The sequence below is a fragment of the Pollachius pollachius genome (assembly GCF_949987615.1).
Source record: "Pollachius pollachius genome assembly, chromosome: 8".
Lineage (NCBI taxonomy): Eukaryota > Metazoa > Chordata > Actinopteri > Gadiformes > Gadidae > Pollachius > Pollachius pollachius.
The window spans coordinates 4,804,266-4,824,634 of record NC_136941.1 but is presented as its reverse complement, the minus strand read 5'-3'; the positions used below and the strand labels follow the sequence as shown (position 1 = coordinate 4,824,634).

The 20,369-nt window shown below is 46.9% G+C and overlaps 2 protein-coding genes across 3 annotated transcripts; one reads left to right on the top strand and one right to left on the bottom strand.

Moving 5' to 3' along the window:
- Window positions 1-2,149: 2,149 nt before the first annotated feature.
- LOC307078775 (uncharacterized protein) lies at window positions 2,150-6,407 on the bottom strand. Of its 2 annotated transcripts, none has more exons than XM_079740740.1 (4): window positions 6,270-6,407; window positions 5,878-5,993; window positions 5,079-5,261; window positions 2,150-3,759 (listed from the first exon to the last, which is right to left on the bottom strand). In XM_079740740.1, the coding sequence occupies exons 2-4, from the start codon at window positions 5,990-5,992 to the stop codon at window positions 3,485-3,487; spliced, it is 573 nt and encodes a 190-aa protein (XP_079596866.1). In that variant the 5' UTR covers window position 5,993; window positions 6,270-6,407; the 3' UTR covers window positions 2,150-3,484. The 2 variants fall into 2 exon arrangements, with proteins under 2 accessions (XP_079596866.1, XP_079596867.1); XM_079740741.1 differs by having other exon boundaries at window positions 5,890-5,993.
- Window positions 6,408-7,314: 907 nt separating this feature from the next.
- Window positions 7,315-18,047, top strand: cxxc1a (CXXC finger protein 1a; the record flags this gene model as incomplete). The annotated part of the gene is made up of 14 exons (XM_079742306.1): window positions 7,315-7,359; window positions 7,715-7,821; window positions 9,150-9,250; window positions 9,890-10,023; window positions 10,903-11,058; window positions 11,888-12,046; window positions 12,248-12,358; window positions 12,696-12,946; window positions 13,445-13,652; window positions 13,803-13,913; window positions 14,402-14,451; window positions 16,324-16,420; window positions 17,072-17,224; window positions 17,724-18,047. 14 exons carry the CDS (start codon window positions 7,315-7,317, stop codon window positions 17,868-17,870), a joined length of 1,830 nt encoding a protein of 609 aa, XP_079598432.1. The 3' UTR covers window positions 17,871-18,047.
- Window positions 18,048-20,369: the final 2,322 nt, after the last annotated feature.

The window sequence follows — 20,369 nt, the reverse complement described above, 5'->3', positions numbered from 1 at the left end:
CACACACACACTGATAGAAAAACACCCACACACACGCACACACAAAAACAGACACAGAAGCACACAGACACCCACACAGACACACAGACATGCACAAACACGCACACACTCACACACACACACAATGTAATAGTGTTGCATGACTGATCTATGTAGTGTTTAACCCAGAACTCATAGAACTCTCTCTCTCTCCTCTCTTATTCTCTCTTATTCTCTCTCCTCTCTCTCTCTCTCTCTCTCTCTCTCTCTCTCTCTCTCTCTCTCTCTCTCTCTTCTCTCTTCTTCTCTCTCTCTCTCTCTCTTCTCTCTGTCTCTCTCTCTCTCTCTCTCTCTCTCTCTCTCTCTCTCTCCCTCTCGGTCTAGAGTTGATCTAGGGATCTAGAGTTAATCTAGAGGTCTAGAGTTGGTCTACAGTTGGTCTAGAGTTTATCTAGACTTGATCTAGAGGTCTAGAGTTGGTCTAGAGGTCTAGAGATCTCGAGTTGGCCTAGAGGTCTAGATCAGTTCTAGAGGTCTAGAGTTGGTCTAGAGGAGGTATGAAAATGTAGCGGAGGTCTATAGTTGGTCTAGAAGCCTAGATTTGTTCTAGAGGTCTAGGTCTGCAGGAGGTTCTAGATGTCTAACGTGGTTCTAATTTGGAGGTTCTTATCTTGGTATTTATGATTCTGAAACTTCTCCCTCAAACATTGCTGCCATGGCATTTGCATACAGACAATATTCATACATGAACCAAAATACCAACACGTCTATATTCTATCATCATGAGGACCTTGGTCTGTAAACCTACTGGATACCAACAAGTACCAGGTCCTAACCAGTCTAAACTAGTTATGTTGGTAAATAACCACTCCAAAGTAGTTTTACCGTGGCTAATTAGTCTAAACTAGTTATATCCATACATGACTTGTCTAAACTAGTTATAACCATATATAACCAGTCTTAACTAGTTTTAACTAGTTATATCTGTATATGACTAGTCCAAACTAGTTATAACCCTACATAGTCTTATCTGACATGTTGGTTCTCCTTACCTCTCTGCTTTGTCATTTTATTTTATAAAACCAACAGATTTACACCACCATCAGTAGCTGTTAGGCCCAAAGGATTTCTATAGCACAAGTTAGCTGGTGGGGCTACAAGCTATAGTACATGTAGCTGTAAGCTGGTGGGGCACCTAGCTATAGTACACGTAGCTGTTAGCTGTTGGGGCTCCTAGCTATAGTACATGTAGCTGTTAGCTGTTGGGGCTCCTAGCTATCGCACATGTTTCTGTTAGCTGGTGGGGCTACTAGCTATAGTACACGTAGCTGTTAGCTGGTGGGGCTCCTAGCTATATCTTGCCATCTTTGGCCGTTATTTCAGTTGGTTTAAAAAAGATACATTCTGTTGTAAAGATGTGTTGTAAATTATTGAAGAATTAATGATGAATTAAGAATTATTAAATTACAAGGAGATGTTGACTGTCCAAGATCATTGTGGTGAATATTTTGAATTTGTGTCATTTAGACACAAATTAAATTGTGAAGCTGTTTTTGTAGTCCATAGAGAATAAGATTTTACAATGGAGAGAATATTTATACCACAGTACAGTATTAAGGGGTAGAGTTCATCACCTATACCTGGACCAATCACACGGTACCTTGGCTGTGAGGTCTCCATCATACGGGAACCACTTTCCTGTCCTGTCTTTCTATTGGACCACGCAAGTTACCGTTACCACGGTAACCTGCACTAGGTTATCACAGTAACTCGCCCTAGGCTACCCCGGTAACTTACCCTATGTTATAACAATAACTTTCCCTAGGTAACCCCGGTAACCAACTCTAGGTTACTAGGGTAACTTGCCCAAGGTTACCATGGTAACCCACCCTGATCACCACAGTTACCCGTTGTAGGCTACCAGGGGGACTCGCCCTAGGTTACCATGGTAACTGGTGCTAGGTTTCCAGGGTTACCCCAGCGGCTCTATTCTGTGGAGCTGTGTCTTTAAGCTATTGATGGTTCTTGATTGTGTACACAGCCGTAGTCATTGATGGTTATTGATTGAGGTCACAGCTGTATTTATGATGGTGATTGATTGAATATACTGCTGCACTTAATGATGGTTATTAACAGAGTATATTGCTGAGTGGCAGGCCACAACATGACATTGTATCCATGTTTTTATTTCCATCAAAACATTCTGTGAAAAAGTGTTTATGAGGTTGAAAATAAAAGGAAATGAAAAAAAACACCTTTATGCGGTTTATGGTTCATGTCTGATTTCAACAAGAGCGGAGAAACTATAATGTGTAGCGTAATTAGGATTGCTGTTTTCATTATGCGTTGGGTTATGGCACAGTGGTAAGCACTAAGCTTAACTTAGCCTAACACTAGCCTAGCACTAGCTTAGCACTGCTACCTCACAGAGTGAGATCCTGGTTTCCTCCCTCATCCATGTTCGATCGGTTCTCCCGCCTGTGCCCTAGACCGAGGAGCTGTGGCCGCCCACTGCTCCCTGTGCTGCTGGAGATGGTTGAATGCAGAGATCACATTTCTTTGTATGTTCTCTCAGACCTCCCTGGTCCACAATGATGAGAGAGGGCCATGAGTTGTAGCGTCTCTTACGTCCTACGAGCCAGTACGCCAATTAAAGGTCTATGGAGCTGGAAGGACAAGAACATGAGAAGAACAACAAAACAAGGACAAGGACCAGGCGGAGGTCCTTCTATCGGAAGTCCATCTATCGGAAGTCGTATCGGAAGTCGTTCTATCGGAAGTCCCTCTATCGGAAGTCCTTCTGTCGGAAGTCCCTCTATTGGAAGTCCGGCTGTCCCTCTATCGGAAGTCTTTCTGTCGGGAGTCCCTCTATCAGTAGTCCTTCTGTCGAAGTCCTTCTATTGAAAGTTCTTCTGTCGGAAGTCCATCTATTGGAAGTCTGGCTGTCCCTCTATCGGAAGTCTTTCTGTCGGAAGTCCCTCTATCGGAAGTCCTTCTGTCGGAAGTACTTCTATCTGAAGTCTTTCTATCGGAAGTCCTTCTGTCGGAAGTCCTTCTATCAGAAGTACCTCTCATACTTCTCAAGTTAAATATTTGTTGAAATTCTCTTTCTGTCCGGACAGGATCATTAAATGAAATGCTCTGAAAAATGTGCTCTGCCCGTCGCTCATTGCCCTGAAGGGCGTCCTTCTCCTGGCTAGCAGACCTGCTGCTAAAGCTAGCAAGCTAGTCACGTGTTTGGAGGGAGTGGCTTAAGATCACAGATAGGGATGCCTCCTGATTGGCTGGCTCTTTATAGAGGTGCTACCTGATTGGTTAGCTCTTTATCTGATAGAAGGAGTTCTTAAGGAGAAGATCTTCTCCTATGATGTCGTGGTGATGAAGTCATGATGATGCCATGGTAATATCACAGTGGTGAGGTCATGGTGACGAGGTCATGGTGATGAGGTCATGACGAGGTCATGGTGATGAGGTCATGACGAGGTCATGGTGATGAGGTCATGGTCTAGGAGGGGAAGAAGAAGGCGCAACACTCGAGGCTGAAGTCCAGGAGGTCGGTGGAGGAGCAGCAGTCCTCCACTATCCCACAATCCGCCAGGGCCTGACTCGCCGCCTCCCCACAGGCCATGCCCTCCGCCTCCCCACTGCAGCAGCAGCAGCAAATGGTGTCACAGCAGCAGATGGCCCCGCCCCCCGGGCAGGTCAGACACGCCTCCAGGGTGGAGCACAAGGAGAAGAGCTCACAGTAGAGGCAGGACAGAACACAACGGAGACAGAGTTCTGGGAGAGAGACATAGGGACTGGGTTAAAGAGAGAGAGGTCTGGGAGAGAGACATAGAGGCAGGGTTAGAGAGAGAGAGAGAGAGAGGTCTGGGAGAGAGACATAGAGACAGGGTTAGAGAGAGAGGTCTGGGAGAGAGACATAGAGGCAGGGTTAGAGAGCGAGAGAGGTCTGGGCGAGAGACATAGAGACGGTTAGAGAGAGAGGTCTGGGAGAGAGACATAGAGACAGGGTTAGAGAGAGAGAGAGGTCTGGGAGAGAGACATAAAGACAGGATTAGAGAGAGAGAGGTCTGGGAGAGAGACATAGAGACAGGGTTAGAGAGAGAGAGATCTGGGAAAGAGACATAGAGACAGGGTCAGAGAGAGAGAGAGAGGTCTGGGAGAGAGACATAGAGACAGGGTTAGAGAGAGAGAGATCTGGGAAAGAGACATAGAGATAGGGTCAGAGAGAGAGAGAGAGGTCTGGGAGAGAGACATAGAGACAGGGTCAGAGAGAGAGAGGTCTGGGAGAGAGACATAGAGACAGGGTTAGAGAGGGAGAGACTTAGAGAGCGAGGGGGAGAGAGGGGGGGGGCTAAGAGAGGGATATGAGGAGAGACTAAAGGAGAAGGAGAGACAAAGACAGAGAGGGGAGAAAGGGAGAGACTAAGAGATAGGGGGAGAGTCTAAGAGCGAGAGGGGGAGACACTAAAGGGCTGATTATTGTCCCACATTCACGCAACGCAACTCAATGACCACGCAGACGCTTCGACGCGGCCGTGAACTTTTATGGTTCCGCGTCGGGTTTTAGTAAGCGGACCAATCACAGCCCTTGCTGCTGCGTCGCCTCGACGCAAGGTTAACATTTTTGGGAGGCGCACGTCTGGCCCTCGCGGTGGACGCAAGGAGCCTCTGCAAGGACGTAAGGGGCCCGTAACCCCCTTGCGTTGCGTGAACGTGCGACCATAATCAGCCTTTAAGAGAGGGCTGGCGTCTCTAGATAAGATTCTCTGAAGGCAGTGAGTTTTATAACGTCCGTCTGTCCGTGTGTCTTCAGCTGCACTTTAGGAATGTGTTGCTGAAGTCAATAATATATAAACATACATATGGATATACAGTATATAGTATCTGTCCGTCTGTGTATAAGTCATTAAAACATATATATATGTACATATATATGTATATATATTGCTATATGTACATATTTTTATATAGGTACATATATGTGCTTCACTTAAGATCAACTAGGTACTACTGTGGGATTAGTGTGTGTGTCTGTGTGTGTGTGTGTGTGTGTGTGTGTGTGTTTGTGTGTGTGTGTCTGTTTGTGTTCTCACCATCACCAGCCGCCTCCTTGATAGTGGTTGGGTCAGCCCTGAAGGGGGCGGGGTCTGCCCTGAAGGGGGCGGGGTCTGCCCTGAAGGGGGCGGGAAAAGTCAGAGAGGGGGCGGGGCTTGCAGAGAACAGGTTGTTTCCGGGGATGGGAGGATGAGGATGATGAGGAGGGTCAGTGTGCGTGTCTGAAGAAGAGGAGGATGAAGGAAGAGAGAGAGAGGTGAGGTTGTGTGCATGCCTGCAGGTATGTGTGTGTACGTGTATTGTGTGTGTGTGTGTGTGTGTGTGTGTGTGTGTGTGTGTGTGTGTGTGTGCGTGTGTGTGTGTGTGTGTGTGTGTGCGTGTGTGCAGGCCCGCCGCTCCCTATACGCAGAGTACGCAGAGTGCGTAGGGCACCAAGTACCTGGGGGGGGGGCACCAAAAATTATGGTTTGTAAAAAAAATTAAAAAATAAAAATAATTATTACATTATTGAATTAAAAAAATATATGAATTAGTTATGAAGAGGCCCACCGTTGTTTTTTCTTTGCATAACCTATCACTCAATTTCGGCAATTATATGTTTTTACCTAATATATAAAAAGAGGCTCCCCTTCCCCCCCCCCGCTCGCGTAGGGCACCGAAACGGCCAGCAGCGGCCCTGTGTGTGTGTGTGTGTGTGTGTGTGTGTGTGTGTGTGTGTGTGTGTGTGTGTGTGTGTGTGTGTGTGTGTGTGTGTGTGTGTGTGTGTGTGTGTATGTGTGTGTGTGTGTGTATGTGCTTGCATGCGTCTGTGTGTGTGTGTGTGTGTGTGAATCTTGCCCTCCGTATCACCAGTGGCAGTTGGTTGGTTGCAGATGCATTCGGATTGTTTCAGCCTAACTTTAGCCCCGCCCAGGGTTATGTCACAGTCTTCTGGCAGAAAGTCATTCTCCATCCTGTCAATCAATCAGACAGACAGACAGACAGACAGACAGACAGACAGACAGACAGACAGACAGATAGGATAACCTAGAACTTATAATCTTAAGTATATTTTAAGGAACACTTAAAATGTACATAATAGAACTTCAATGCTTAATACTTATATAATATAACTGAAACAGATAATACATAATAAGACAGAACTAGAACCCTTAATAAACACTTAATAATTATGAAGACAGAACTCGAACACTTAATACGTAGAAAGATAGTAGTGAAAACTGAAATACCTTCCATTCCTTTCTGTCCACTAGTGAACAGTGAAGTAAACCGTTGCTCGGACTTCAACTGATAATACCGTCACTAATAATAGTAATAAAACACTACCAATAGAAACACTACGAATAAGAACACTTGGTATTCTAAAGAAACAGCGAGAGGCAGCAGAGCAGCCGTCAGGGAAGGCGTGGTGATACTTCAACCGCTCTCTGGAGATCAGATCTCTGTGGCCCCGTATCTGACCGAGCGGCCGGGTCTGGCCGAGCGGCAACGCGGCGCCCCTTGCTGGCGAAGAACCGCCACTACTCAAAGCTTTCAAATGAGACAACTCAATGAGGCTTAATGTATTAACGGGTAAAAAGTGAAATTTAAGAAATATATAAAATTATATAAAGATGTATAATTTTCTATTAAATATAGAAAGCTGTGCAGATAAGCTTGAATGGTGCAGTGAGGTGCAGTCAGGGCAGAAGGTCTTTCACACACTCGCAGTAGAGCTAATAGTATCATTTAGTAGTACTGGTGGTCGCATACTGTAGTAAAGTAGTAGTATCTTCTGTCTTTTAGTAGTACTAGTGTGTGTAGAGAGAGAGAGAGAGAGAGAGAGAGAGAGAGAGAGAGAGAGAGAGATTAGATAGATTGACAGATTGACAGATAGACAGATAAACAGATGGATAGATGGATGGATGGATGGATGGATAGATGGAGGGATAGAGGGATATAGGGATAGAGAGATAGATAGATAAATAGATAGATAGATAGATAGATAGATAGATAGATAGATAGATAGATAGATAGATAGATAGATAGATAGATAGATAGATAGATAGATAGATAGATAGATAGATAGATAGATAGATAGATAGATAGATAGATAGATAGATGTTAATAAAGAAAGATATGTGGTTTTAAAGATAGATAGAGGTTTATAAAGAAAGATGGATAGTAATAAAGATAGATAGATCCCTTAATTGTCGAGTACAAGTGACTGTGTGTAGTTGGTTGACCGTCCACCAGGGAGCGGTGTGTCTCAGCGCTGCGGTCCTCCTCGGCTCCATGTTGTTGACAGAGGAAGAGCGGAGACAAAGCGGGCTTTGCGCTGTTTGAGAGGCCGGTACCGGGCGGTGGGCAGTGGTCGTGCGGGTTTTATCGGTCTGGATATCGGCAGCACCGAAGCGGACCGAGACCAGTTATCCGCCATCATCTGGACGCTTTGGGACGAGACGTGTCCGCGGCGACGCGCATGGTGAGTGGAGGATGAGCGCGCACTGCGGGAGCGAGCCTTGGGATGCAGCGACCAAATAAACACGCGCACAAACAGGCAGCGGATAAACAAGAGAGTATTGATTCATCATCCGTCTGTCTGTCTGTAAATAGATCGATTTCCTCTTCAGCATCTGTCTCTTTGTCTGCCTGTCTCCCTGTCTGTCTGTGTCTCTTTGCACCTGTCCATCAGGAGTGTGGTCCTCAGGGTGAAGATGAGGAGGGGGTCGTTGCCATGGGGATCCCTAGCGCTCCTGTCTACTGCATCTGCAGGAGACCCGACATCAACTGTTTTATGATGTAAGACAAGCATCGGTATCTCCTTTAAATATCTGTATCTCCCCCTTAAAACATCTGAATCTCCCCTTAAAACATCTGTATCTCCCCTCAAATCATCTGTATCTCCTCTTAAAACATCTGAATCTCCCCTTAAAACATCTGTATCTCCCCTCAAATCATCTGTATCTCCTCTTAAAACATCTGTATCTCCCCTTAAAACGTCTGTATCTCCCCTTAAAACATCTGTATCTCCCCTCAAATCATCTGTATCTCCTCTTAAAACATCTGTATCTCCCCTTAAAGCATCTGTATCTCCTTTAAAACATCTGTATCTCCCCCTTAAAACATCTGTATCTCCCCTTAAAGGATCTGTATCTCCTTTAAAACATCTGTATCTCCCCCTTAAAACATCTGTATCTCCCCTGTATCCCCCCTTAAAGCATCTGTGTCGCCCCTTAAAACATCTGTACCTCCCCTTAAAGCATCTGTATCTCCCCTTAAAACATCTGTGTCGCCCCTTAAAACATCTGTACCTCCCCTTAAAGCATCTGTATCTCCCCTTAAAACATCTGTGTCGCCCCTTAAAACATCTGTACCTCCCCTTAAAGCATCTGTATCTCCCCTTAAAACGTCTGTATCTCCCCTCAAATCATGTTTCTCCCCCTTAAAACATCTGTATCGCCCCTGTATCTCCCCTTAAAGCATATGTATTTCCTTTAAAACATCTGTATCTCCCCTTAAAACATCTGTGTCTCCCCTCAAAACATCTGGATCTCCCCTCAAATCATCTGTACCTCCCCTTAAAACATCTGTATCTCCCCTTAAACCATCTGTATCACACCTTTAATAGTTTTGTATCCTTATCTTTAAAACATGTGTTTCTTCACCTTTCAAACAACTGTACCTCAGCCTTTAAAAATATCTGTATCAACTTTTACACATCTGTGTATATTTTAGCTGTCAAGCATCTGTGTCATCTTTAAAACATCTGTTTAACCTTTCAAATATCAGTATCATCACATTTCAAAACATCTGTAAGACCTTCAAAATATGGTGATCACTAGTGTCTGTTAAAACATCTGCATCTCACTTAAACATCTGTATCCTCACCTGGAAAACACCTTCATCATCACTTTAAACACCCTGTCCTTCTGCATCTTTCCTGTCTGTCTGACCTTTCCTCATGCCTGTCTGTTTGTCTACCTGTCTGTCCCCAGCGGCTGTGAGCGCTGTAATGAATGGTTCTCTCATGCCTGTCTGTCTGCCTGTCTGTCTGTCCCCAGCGGCTGTAAGTGCTGTAATGAATGGTTCTCTCATGCCTGTCTGTGTGTCTACCTGTCTGTCCCCAGCGGCTGCGAGCGCTGTAATGAATGGTTCCACGGAGGATGTGTCGGCGTCTCTGAGAGAACCGCCAAGAGCATCACCGAGTGGTTCTGCCAGAGCTGCAGAGGTAGGACTGGCTAGTAGTGACTACTATAACTAGTAGTCACTACTATAACTACTATTCACCACTATATGTATGTGTATGTGACTCTAGTGACTACTATGACTAGTAGTCACTACTCTATCTAGTAGTGACTACTATAACTAGTCCACGGATCCTTGGAGTAAACACGATAATCCAACGAGCAAACAGCTTCCAGTGCTGCGATGTAGAAGAAAGAGATGGATGCTCATTATGTTAGCATACGCCTCCTGACGTACGCAGACTGGAGCTCGATGTGGCTACAGATAGCTCTGTGAAGACCGTCTCTCAATTATCAGCTTGGAGCTGATAATTGATAATAATATTGTCCTAGCTAGGTCTGTTGTTGGCATTAATAAAAATGTAGCCATTGCTTGCTCTTTTATTGGCATTGCTAATGATAGCCAAATCCAGCTATCTTATTAGCATTGTTAAAGATAGCCCAAGCTAGCTCTGTAATTCATATTGCTAATGATAGCCAAGGCTAGAACTGTTTTTAGAATTGTTAATGATAACCCAGGCTAGCTCTGTAATTAGCATTGCTAATGATAGCCCAGGCTTGCTCTGTAATCAGCATGCTAATAATAGCCCATGCTAGCTCTGTAACTAGCATGCTAATGATAGCCCAGGCTAGCCCCGGTGCTGTCTGTGATGCAGGTAGCGACGGTCGGCTGGAGATCAAGTTCCGGCCCAAGAAGCTGCGGGAGGATCCGGAACATGGCTCCTCCTCCAGGGTGGACAGGAGGCGGGGCTCACAGGTAATCATCAGTTCCTTAAATTATGACTCTTCCTGAATATTTATGTGTACTCCTAACAAGGCGAAGTGATATATATGGATATTAAAATATTTGTAGGGTGATGGACATTTAATAATAACAAAACAATGAGTACCGTGTGGTTGAAGTCACACGGTCCGCTGTGTTGTGGTATTTAAGGTGGTCTGCTGTAATTGGCTAGTATGACGTGCTGTGTGTTAAGGCTGTGTTGTGGTAGCGAAGGCGATCCGCTGTTTTGTGGTAGGATCTCGTGCTCTGTGTGTTAAGGCGGTCCGCTGTGTTGTGGTAGGATCTCATGCTCTGTGTGTTAAGGTGGTCCGCTGTGTTGTGGTAGGATCTCGTGCTCTGTGTGTTAAGGCGGTCCGCTGTGTTGTGGTAGGATCTCGTGCTCTGTGTGTTAAGGTGGTCCGCTGTGTTGTGGTAGGATCTCGTGCTCTGTGTGTTAAGGCGGTCCGCTGTGTTGTGGTAGGATCTCGTGTTCTGTGTGTTAAGGCGGTCCGCTGTGTTGTGGTAGGATCTCGTGCTCTGTGTGTTAAGGCGGTCCGCTGTGTTGTGGTAGGATCTCGTGCTCTGTGTGTTAAGGCGGTCCGCTGTGTTGTGGTAGGATCTCGTGCTCTGTGTGTTAAGGCGGTCTGCTGTGTTGTGGTAGTATCTCGTGCTCTGTGTGTTAAGGCGGTCCGCTGTGTTGTGGTAGTATCTCGTGCTCTGTGTGTTAAGGCGGTCCGCTGTGTTGTGGTAGGATCTCGTGCTCTGTGTGTTAAGGTGGTCTGCTGTGTTGTGGTAGGATCTCGTGCTCTGTGTGTTAAGGCGGTCTGCTGTGTTGTGGTGCTCTGTGTGTTAAGGCGGTCCGCTGTGTTGCAGGTGAAGCGCTCGGCCCGGATGTGCGGTGAGTGCGAGGCGTGCCTGCGGACGGAGGACTGCTCGCTCTGTGACTTCTGCAAAGACATGAAGAAGTTCGGCGGCCCGAACCGCATCCGGCAGAAGTGCCGCCTCCGGCAGTGTGAGGTCCGGGCGAGGGTGAGGGTCCACGTTAACGAGTGTCAGGGTGAGGGTCCCCGTTAACGAGTGTCAGGGTGAGGGTCCCCGTTAACGAGTGTCAGGGTGAGGGTCGCCGTTAACGAGGATGAGGGTCCCCGTTAACGAGGGTGAGGGTCCACGTTAACGAGTGTCAGGGTGAGGGTCCCCGTTAACGAGGGTGGGGGTGAGGGTCTCCGTTAACGAGGGTGAGGGTCCCCGTTAAGGAGTGTGAGGGTGAGGTTCCCTGTGAGGGAAGAATGAGTGTCAGGGTGAGCTTCCCCCTTAACGAGGGTGAGGGTCCCCGTTAACGAGGGTGAGGGTCCCCGTTGACGATTGTGAGGGTGAGGGTCCATGTTAACGAGGGTGAGGGTCCCCGTTAACGAGGGTGAGGGTCCACGTTAACGAGTGTGAGGGTGAGGGTCCCCGTGAGGGTGAGGGTCCCCGTTAGGGAAGAACTAGGGTGAAGGTCCCCATTAACGAAGAAGGAGTGTGAGGGTGAGGGTCCCCGTTAACGAGGGCGAGGGTCCCCGTTAACGAGTGTGAGGGTCCCCGTTAACGAGGTCGAGGGTCCCCGTTAACGAGTGTGAGGGTGAGGGTCCCCATGAGGGAAGAATGAATGTGAGGGTCCCCGTTAGGAAAGAACTAGGGTGAAGGTCCCCGTTAACGAAGAAGGAGTGTGAGGGTGAGGGTCCCAGTTAGGGAAGGAGGGTGAGGGTCCCCGTTAACGAGTGTGAGGGTGAGGGTCCCCGTTGGTGAAGAACACACGGTGAGGGTGAGAGACCCCGTGTGTGACATGTTATTGATATTGTTGTTTGTTGTTGTTGAGCAGAAGATGCTGCGTGTGAAGGATGAAGAGGCTGGGGGCGGAGGCCGGGGGCGGGGCCTCCAGCGGAAGGGGGTGGAGCATCTGTCAGAAGACGACGATGGGTTCAGCGAGAGTGAATTAGAGCTCTACCAGCAGTACCAGGCGGCTGGCTACAACCACCTGGTAGGTGTTGGTGTGTGGGCCTTTGTGTCCGTGTGTGTGCATGCGTGTCTTTTTGTATGTGTTTGCGTGTATGTGTGTGTTTGTGGGTGTTTGTGGATGCAAAGGGATAGATATACATATATATATACATATGTATATACATATATATATATATATATATATATATATATATATATATATATACATAAATATTCTCCTCAGGTGTGGCAGACTGAGGAAGAGGAAGGTGATTCCGACCCTGCCGTGAGGAAGAGGAAGACGGCTGTCAGAGTGAAACACGTCAAGAGGAAAGAGAGGAAGACAGAGAAGAAGGTACACACACACACCCACACACACACATACACATGCGCACGCACACAGACACACACACACAAACACACACAGGCACGCAGGCACGCAGATTTGGATCTATATTTTGTTAGTTGCATCTCTCTCCTCCTCCTCTCCTCTCTCCTCTCCTCCTCGCCTCTCCTTCTCTCTCCTCTCTCCTCCTCTCTCCTCCTCTCCTCTCCTCTCCCCTCCTCTCCTCCCTTCTCCCCTCTCCTCCTCTCCTGTCCTCTCCTCTCCTCTCCTCCTCTCGCCTCTCCTCTCCTCTCCTCTCCTCCTCTCGCCTCTCCTCTCTCTCGCCTCTCCTCTCTCCTCTCTCCAGAAGTCTCTCTCTGAGTTCAAACCTCGCCGCCACAAACCCAAGCAGCGCCACCGTGAGCGTGTCCGTCTCAGCGAGAGAGGAGGAGAGCGAGGAGAGAGAGGAGGAGAGAGAGGAGGAGAGCGAGGAGGCGATGGGCCTCAGCAGGAGGTGCCTGGGGGGGCCCACCAGTGCCTGGGCCCCGGCTGCGTTGAATCAGCCAGAAGTGGATCCAAGTACTGCTCAGAGGACTGTGGCATGAAGCTGGCAGCCAAGTGAGTCTCTGACTCGGATGTGACCTGATGGCTGATTATGGAGTGATCCAGAAGACCCAGACCCAGGACCCAGAACCAGACCCAGACCCCCCCCATACCCAGACCTAGAACCAAACCCAGACCCAGACCCAGACAGAAGAAAATATTTTTCATTGCTACACTGGTTGTAAAATACTGTGCCTCTCTCTCTCTCTCTCTCTCTCTCTCTCTCTCTCTCTCTCTCTCTCTCTCTCTCTCTCTCCGTCTGTCTGTCTGTCTGTCTGTCTGTCTGTCTGTCTGTCTGTCTGTCTGTCTGTCTGTCTGTCTGTCTGTCTGTCTGTCTGTCTGTCTCTCTCTCTGTCTGTCTCTCTCTCTCCCTCTGTGTGTGTGTGTGTGTCTCTCTCTCTCTCTCGCTCTCTCCCTCTATGTGTGTGTGTCTCTCTCTCTCACTCACTCACTCTCTCTCTCTCTCTCTCTCCCTCTCTCTCTCTCTCTCTCTCTCTCTTTCTCTCTCTCCAGTCGTATCTATGAGATCCTGCCCCAGCGGATCCAGCAGTGGCAGCAGGGTCCATGTGTGGCCGAGGAGCGTGGCAGGAAGCAGCTTGAGCGAATCAGGAAAGAGCAGCAGCAGGCCAGGCTCCGCCTTTCCCAGATGGAGAGACGCTTCCTGGAGCTGGAGGACATCATCACCACGGCCAAGAGACAGCTGGTGCAGCAGGACGAGGAGGTACTGTCCTACTGTCCTAGTGTCCTAGTGTCCCCCTGTCCCCCTACTGTCCTCCTGTGCTCCTACTGTCCTACTGTCCTATTCTGCTACTGACCTACTACTGGCCTCCTCGTGTGTGTGTGTGTGTGTGTGTGTGTGTGTGTTTGTCAGGTTGCCGAGGGCGATGGAGACGACACAGACCTCCAGATCTTCTGTGTGTCCTGCAGTCATCCCGTCCATCCCAAGGTGGCGCTGAGACACATGGAGCGATGCTACGCTAAGGTACACACACACACAAACACATGGAGCGATGCTACGCTAAGGTACACACACACACAAACACATGGAGCGATGCTACGCTAAGGTCCACACACACATGGAGCGATGCTACGCTAAGTTACACACACACATGGAGCGATGCTACGCTAAGGTACACACACACACACACACACACACGGCGCGATGCTACGCTAAGGTACACACACACATGGAGCGATGCTACGCTAAGGTACACACACACATGGAGCGATGCTACGCTAAGGTACACACACACATGGAGCGATGCTACACTAAGGTACACACACATACACACACATGGGGCGATGCTACGCTAAGGTACACACACACACAGACATTCAGAGATGCTATGCTAAAGTGCACACACACACACAGACTTTAAGAGATACTTTGCAAAGGTACACACACACAGATGCTTTGCTAATGTAACAAACACTAAGAAAGTTCTAATAATACAATGTGTGTGTTCACAGTATGAGAGCCAGACATCATTTGGTTCCATGTATCCGACACGTATAGAAGGGTAAGTCTTTAGTCCCTATGCTTCTACCTCTATATCTATATCTAATCTATACATACAGTGGGGCAAAAAAGTATTTAGTCAGCCACCAATTGTGCAAGTTCTCCCACTTAAAAAGACGAGAGAGGCCTGTAATTTTCATCATAGGTAAACCTCAGCTATGAGAGACAAAATGAAAAAAAAAATCCAGAAAATCACATTGTCTGATTTTTTAAGAATTTATTTGCAAATTATGGTGGAAAATAAGTATTTGGTCACCTACAAACCAGCAAGGATTCTGGCTGTCACAGACCTGTAACTTCTTCTTTAAGAGGCTCCTTTGTCCTCCACTTGTTACCTGTATTAACGGCACCTGTTTGAACTCCTTATCAGTATAAAAGACACCTGTCCACAACCTCAAACAGTCACACTCCAAACTTCACTATGACCAAGACCAAAGAGCTGTCAAAGGACACCAGAAACACAATTGTAGACCTGCACCAGGCTGGGAAGTCTGAATCTGCAATAGGTAAGCAGCTTGGTGTGAAGAAATCAACTGTGGGAGCAATTATTAGGAAATGGAATACATACAAGACCACTTATAATCTCCCTCGATCTGGGGCTCCACGCAAGATCTCACCCTGTGGGGTCAAAATGATCACAAGAACGGTGAACAAAAATCCCAGAACCACACGGGGGGACCTAGTGAATGACCTCCAGAGAGCTGGGACCAAAGTAACAAAGGCTACCATCACTAACACACTACGCCGCCAGGGACTCAAATACTGCAGTGCCAGACGTGTCCCCCTGCTAAAGCCAGTGCATGTCCGGGCCCGTTTGAAGTTTGCTAGAGAGCATTTGGATGATCCAGAACAGGATTGGGAGACTGTCATATGGTCAGATGAAACCAAAATAGAACTTTTTGGTAAAAACTCAACTCGTCGTGTTTGGAGGAGAAAGAATGCTGAGTTGCATCCAAAGAACACCATACCTACAGTGAAGCATGGGGGTGGAAACATCATGCTTTGGGGCTGTTTTTCTGCCAAGGGACCAGGCCGTCTGATCCGTATGACGGAAAGAATGAATGGGGCCATGTATCGTGAGATTTTGAGTGAACACCTCCTTCCATCAGCAAGGGCACTGAAGATGAAACGTGGCTGGGTCTTTCAGCATGACAATGACCCCAAACACACCGCCCGGGCAACGAAGGAGTGGCTTTGTAAGAAGCATTTCAAGGTCCTGGAGTGGCCTAGCCATTCTCCAGATCTCAACCCCATAGAAAATCTTTGGAGGGAGTTGAAAGTCTGTGTGGCCAAAAAACATCACTGCTCTAGAGGGAATCTGCATGGAGGAATGGGCCAAAATACCAGCAGCAGTGTGTGAAAACCTTGTAAAGACTTACAGAAAACGTTTGACCTCTGTCATTGCCAACAAAGGGCATGTAACAAAGTATTGAGATGACCTTTTGTTATTGACCAAATACTTATTTTCCACCATAATTTGCAAATAAATTCTTTAAAAATTAGACAATGTGATTTTCTAGATTTTTTTTTTTTCATTTTGTCTCTCATAGCTGAGGTATACCTATGATGAAAATTACAGGCCTCTCTCATCTTTTTAAGTGGGAGAACTTGCACAATTGGAGGCTGACTAAATACTTTTTTGCCCCACTGTATATCTATACTTATGGCTCTATATTTACCTATATCGATACATGTTTATATATATCTGTGTGCCTGCTTGTGCGTGTGTGTGTGTGCGTGCGGGTGCAAACGTGTGCATGTGGGTGTGTGTGCCTGTGTGCCTGTGTGTGTGTGTGTCTGTGTGTGTGTGTGTGTGTGTGTGTGTGTGTGTGTGTGTGTGTGTGTGTGTGTGTGTCTGTACTGTGTGTTGCAGGGCCACCCGGCTGTTCTGTGACGTCTATAACCCCCACAGTAAGACGTACTGTAAGAGGCTGCAGGTCCTGTGTCCCGAGCACTCCCGGGACCCCAAGGTACCAGTAGGACCAGGGCCCACTGGGGTGGGACTGGGCAGCTTCCAGTAGAACCAGGAGCTCACTGGGGTGGGACTGGGTAGCTCTCAGTAGGACCAGGGCCCAATGGGAGGGACTGGGCAGCTCCCAGTAGAACAAGTAGCAGACTGGAGTGGGACTGGGCAGCTCCCAGTAGAACCAGTAGCAGACTGTAGTGGTACTGGGCAGCTCTATTGTAGGCACTGGTGTTACTGGTCCCAGAAGTACCATACCATGGTGTGTTCCAGGTGTTACTGGTGTTACTGGTACCAGTACTACCGCACCATGGTGTGTTCCAGGTGTTACTCTAGTTACTGGTACCAGTACTACCATACCATGGTGTGTTCCAGGTGTGACTGGTGCTACTGTTGTTACTGGTCCCAGTAGTACCATATCATTGTTTGTTCAGGTGTCGGTGGACGAGGTGTTACTGGTACCAGTAGTACAGTACCAGTGTGTGTTCAGGTGTCGGTGGACGAGGTGTTACTGGTACCAGTAGTACAGTACCAGTGTGTGTTCAGGTGTCGGTGGGCGAGGTGTTACTGGTCCCAGTAGTACAGTACCAGTGTGTGTTCAGGTGTCGGTGGGCGAGGTGTTACTGGTCCCAGTAGTACAGTACCAGTGTGTGTTCAGGTGTCGGTGGACGAGGTGTGCGGCTGCCCGCTGGTGAAGGACGTCTTCCAGCCCACCGGAGAGTTCTGCCGCGTCTCCAAGAGGAAGTGCAACAAACATTACTGCTGGGAGAAGCTCCGCAGAGCCGAGATGGACCTGGAGAGAGTCAGAGTGGTGAGTCATGACCCTGAGAGAGTCAGAGTGCTGAGTCATGACCTGGAGAGAGTCAGAGACCTGGAGAGAGTCAGAGTGCTGAGTCATGACCTGGAGAGAGTCAGAGACCTGGAGAGAGTCAGAGACCTGGAGAGAGTCAGAGTGCTGAGTCATGACCTGGAGAGAGTCAGAGTGCTGAGTCATGACCTGTAGAGAGTCAGAGTGGTCAGTATGAGCAGCATTATCAGTATTCTTCTTATTAGTGTGGTGGCAAAGCAAGCTACATTATTGGTATTTTGTTCATTCATTTATTTATTTTTTTTCCTATTCAGATGTTATCCCAAAAAAAATAGGAAAGAGGGGGGTTTGTTATCCCCATGGTTACGACCCATGCCAAGTTGATGATACTTCTTAACTTCACCATCCAAACACACTGTTGAATTCTAGTGTTGTAACAGTGTTTGTAATGTCGATGTCTCTGGTGTTTCCCCTCTCTCTCTCTCTCTCTCTCTCTCCGTAGTGGTATAAGCTGGACGAGCTGTTTGAGCAGGAGAGGAACCTCAGGACGGCGATGACCAACCGAGCCGGCCTGCTGGCTCTGATGCTGCACCAGACCATCCAACATGACCCCGTCACCACAGACCTCCGGTCTGCGAGGGACAGATAGACCTACAGATAGACTTAGGCTCCACTAGAGACCACTAGAGACAGATAGACCTACGGTCCACTAGAGACCATTGGAATCAACTAGAATCCACTAGAGACCAGTTGAGATTTCTAGAATCCATTATGACAACTAGAGACCACTAGATTCAGATAGACCTATGTTCTGTGTGTGTGTGTGTGTGTGTGTGTGTATGTGTGTATCTATTCCTGTCTGTCTGGGTGTGTGTATGGGTGTGTGTATGCGTGCGTGTGTGAGTGCGTGTCAATTTACCCGAAGAGAAACATGAGGTTCAGCTCGTCTCTCCCAAAATGCTGGAAAAAGTTGCCATGGAAACAGATGTCCCGTTTCAGTAACGATGACCACGTTGACGTCCTCTCTGTGTCACTTCTCTTTTATTCCACATGAGCCCAGCCCTGTTTCGTGGTGAGTTGCGTTTTATACGTCATGTTGATTTGTTTGGTGATATTTCATGTTGTGTTCCCTTATTAAAACTACAACATTTTATCAAAAGCTGATTAAGTTGTTTAATTTTGGGATTGTGCCTAATGGTGAAAGAAGGAGAGAGGGATGAGAGAGGAGAGACAGAATGATGGAGGGTGATTGAGGAGATACAGAAGGATGGAGAAGAGACAGAATGATGGGAGGGATGATAGCTATTTTTTACACAGATATAAAACGCTACACAATGTGGTTAGAATCTCAACCTCAACCAAAATCTCTATGTATAGAAAGGGTTCTGGCCATAACAGCACCCTTTTAGTTTAAGAATAATACTTCAATATACAACAATTTAGAAGAATGTCTTTCATATACAATTATTTATAAAAATGATATAACATTATTTATAATTGTGTAATTAATTTACAGTAATCCACAGAAAAGTTGTTGAGACGTGGACCTTTTTAAATAAAAGCGGTCAAAAAAAACGAAAAAAACAAAACAAACCTATTTTACCTTTTTAAATAAAAGCAGTCGAATATTCACAGAAATGACCTACGTCTTTGAATGACCTATATCCTTCCAAACCATTTTTGAGATTGTTAAAATAAAGAAACGTTTCCATGTCAAATAGCCATAGCCTGTGTGGTGGATCCCCTCTGTGCTGCTGATGACCGCTGCCCCTAGAGGTCAGAGAGAGCAGTGAGCTCATCTAATCCTCTTGATCAGTAATTGGCTCCAGGTGTGCTCAGGTGTAGACCAGTTGTTAAACGCAGACCTGCTGGTGTCAGGTGCCTCCAGTCTCACCTGTGTGTTACTGACGATGTGAGTTGCCTTCTTGACAGGTTATTGTTTGATGCTTGTGACCATACGTTTGTAGTCACCTGTATTCACCTAGAACATGAATCCTGTGCTCACCTGTTCCTCCTCTAAGCTGTAACACCTGTAGTCAAAAACATGACACTTTAAGTTGTTCTTTTAATGTATTTTATATCTCCATATATCAATCAACATTTTCAATAATAATGTATACATCCCATAATAATCGCAAGTCATCTGATACCCAGTGATTTTAAAACTCCCTGGCTTCAGCAATCAGAAACCATCCAACAAAATGATCCCTAAAGCCAAAATCTTGTTGTAGAAAGCTGTACATCTGTGGTTGGTATTTACATCGGGACAAAAGCACATTCTAAAGCTTACAAACAACGTATGGCTACTGTATGGCTGTTCACTGTTCAGAAGACCAGTCTGCCAGTCTGTCTGTCTGTCTGCCTGTGTGCCTGTCTGTGTGTAGTCTGGTGAAAGGCCTAGATCTTCCAGTAGGCGAGGTGGGAGGTGGTTCATAACCCCCTGACTGTGGGGAGTAGGGATGGTGTTGTTGGTTCTAAGCCTGCTCCAGGTTAGTTTGGCCCAGCTACGTCTAGCTGTTTAGCTGGTTAAGTGACGGTCTCGCTGGTTAACTGGCTTTATTGTCTGTGTTTAGCTGGCTAACTTTTTAGCTAGATAAGGATGAAGCTAACTAAATATTTAGCATATTACTATTTACTGCTATTTACCTTGCTAATTATTTAGTGTGCCAACTGTCTGAGGGTGTTAGGGTTTTAACTTCTCTGATAAATAAAATGTAAGAATCTGAAATTCTGGCTCGTTAAAATACACAGCCCTTTGTGTGTGTGTGTGTGTGTGTGTGTGTGTGTGTGTGTGTGTGTGTGTGTGTGTGTGTGTGTGTGTGTCGCGGGTTCGATCCCTGAAGGGAGGGGCTGATGAGGCACTTGTTGTCTCCACTCTACTGCTATATGGCTGTTGCTAGGTAACTGGTCTTCCAGCTGATATGTTGCCATGGTGACAAGAGAGGAGGCCTTAGCAAATGTCCGCCTCTAGGATCAACAAGAATATCAAAAACACCTGACGCAAGCAAATTATTACTCATAACCCACCATCCTTGCATAATTTCATGAGCCTATATTGTTTTAAAAGGTTTCATGCTGTGGTAATAGCGATAAGGAGTCGGGCTCCTCCTCCTTGAAGGGTCCAAGTGAGGAGGAGTCAGGAGTATTC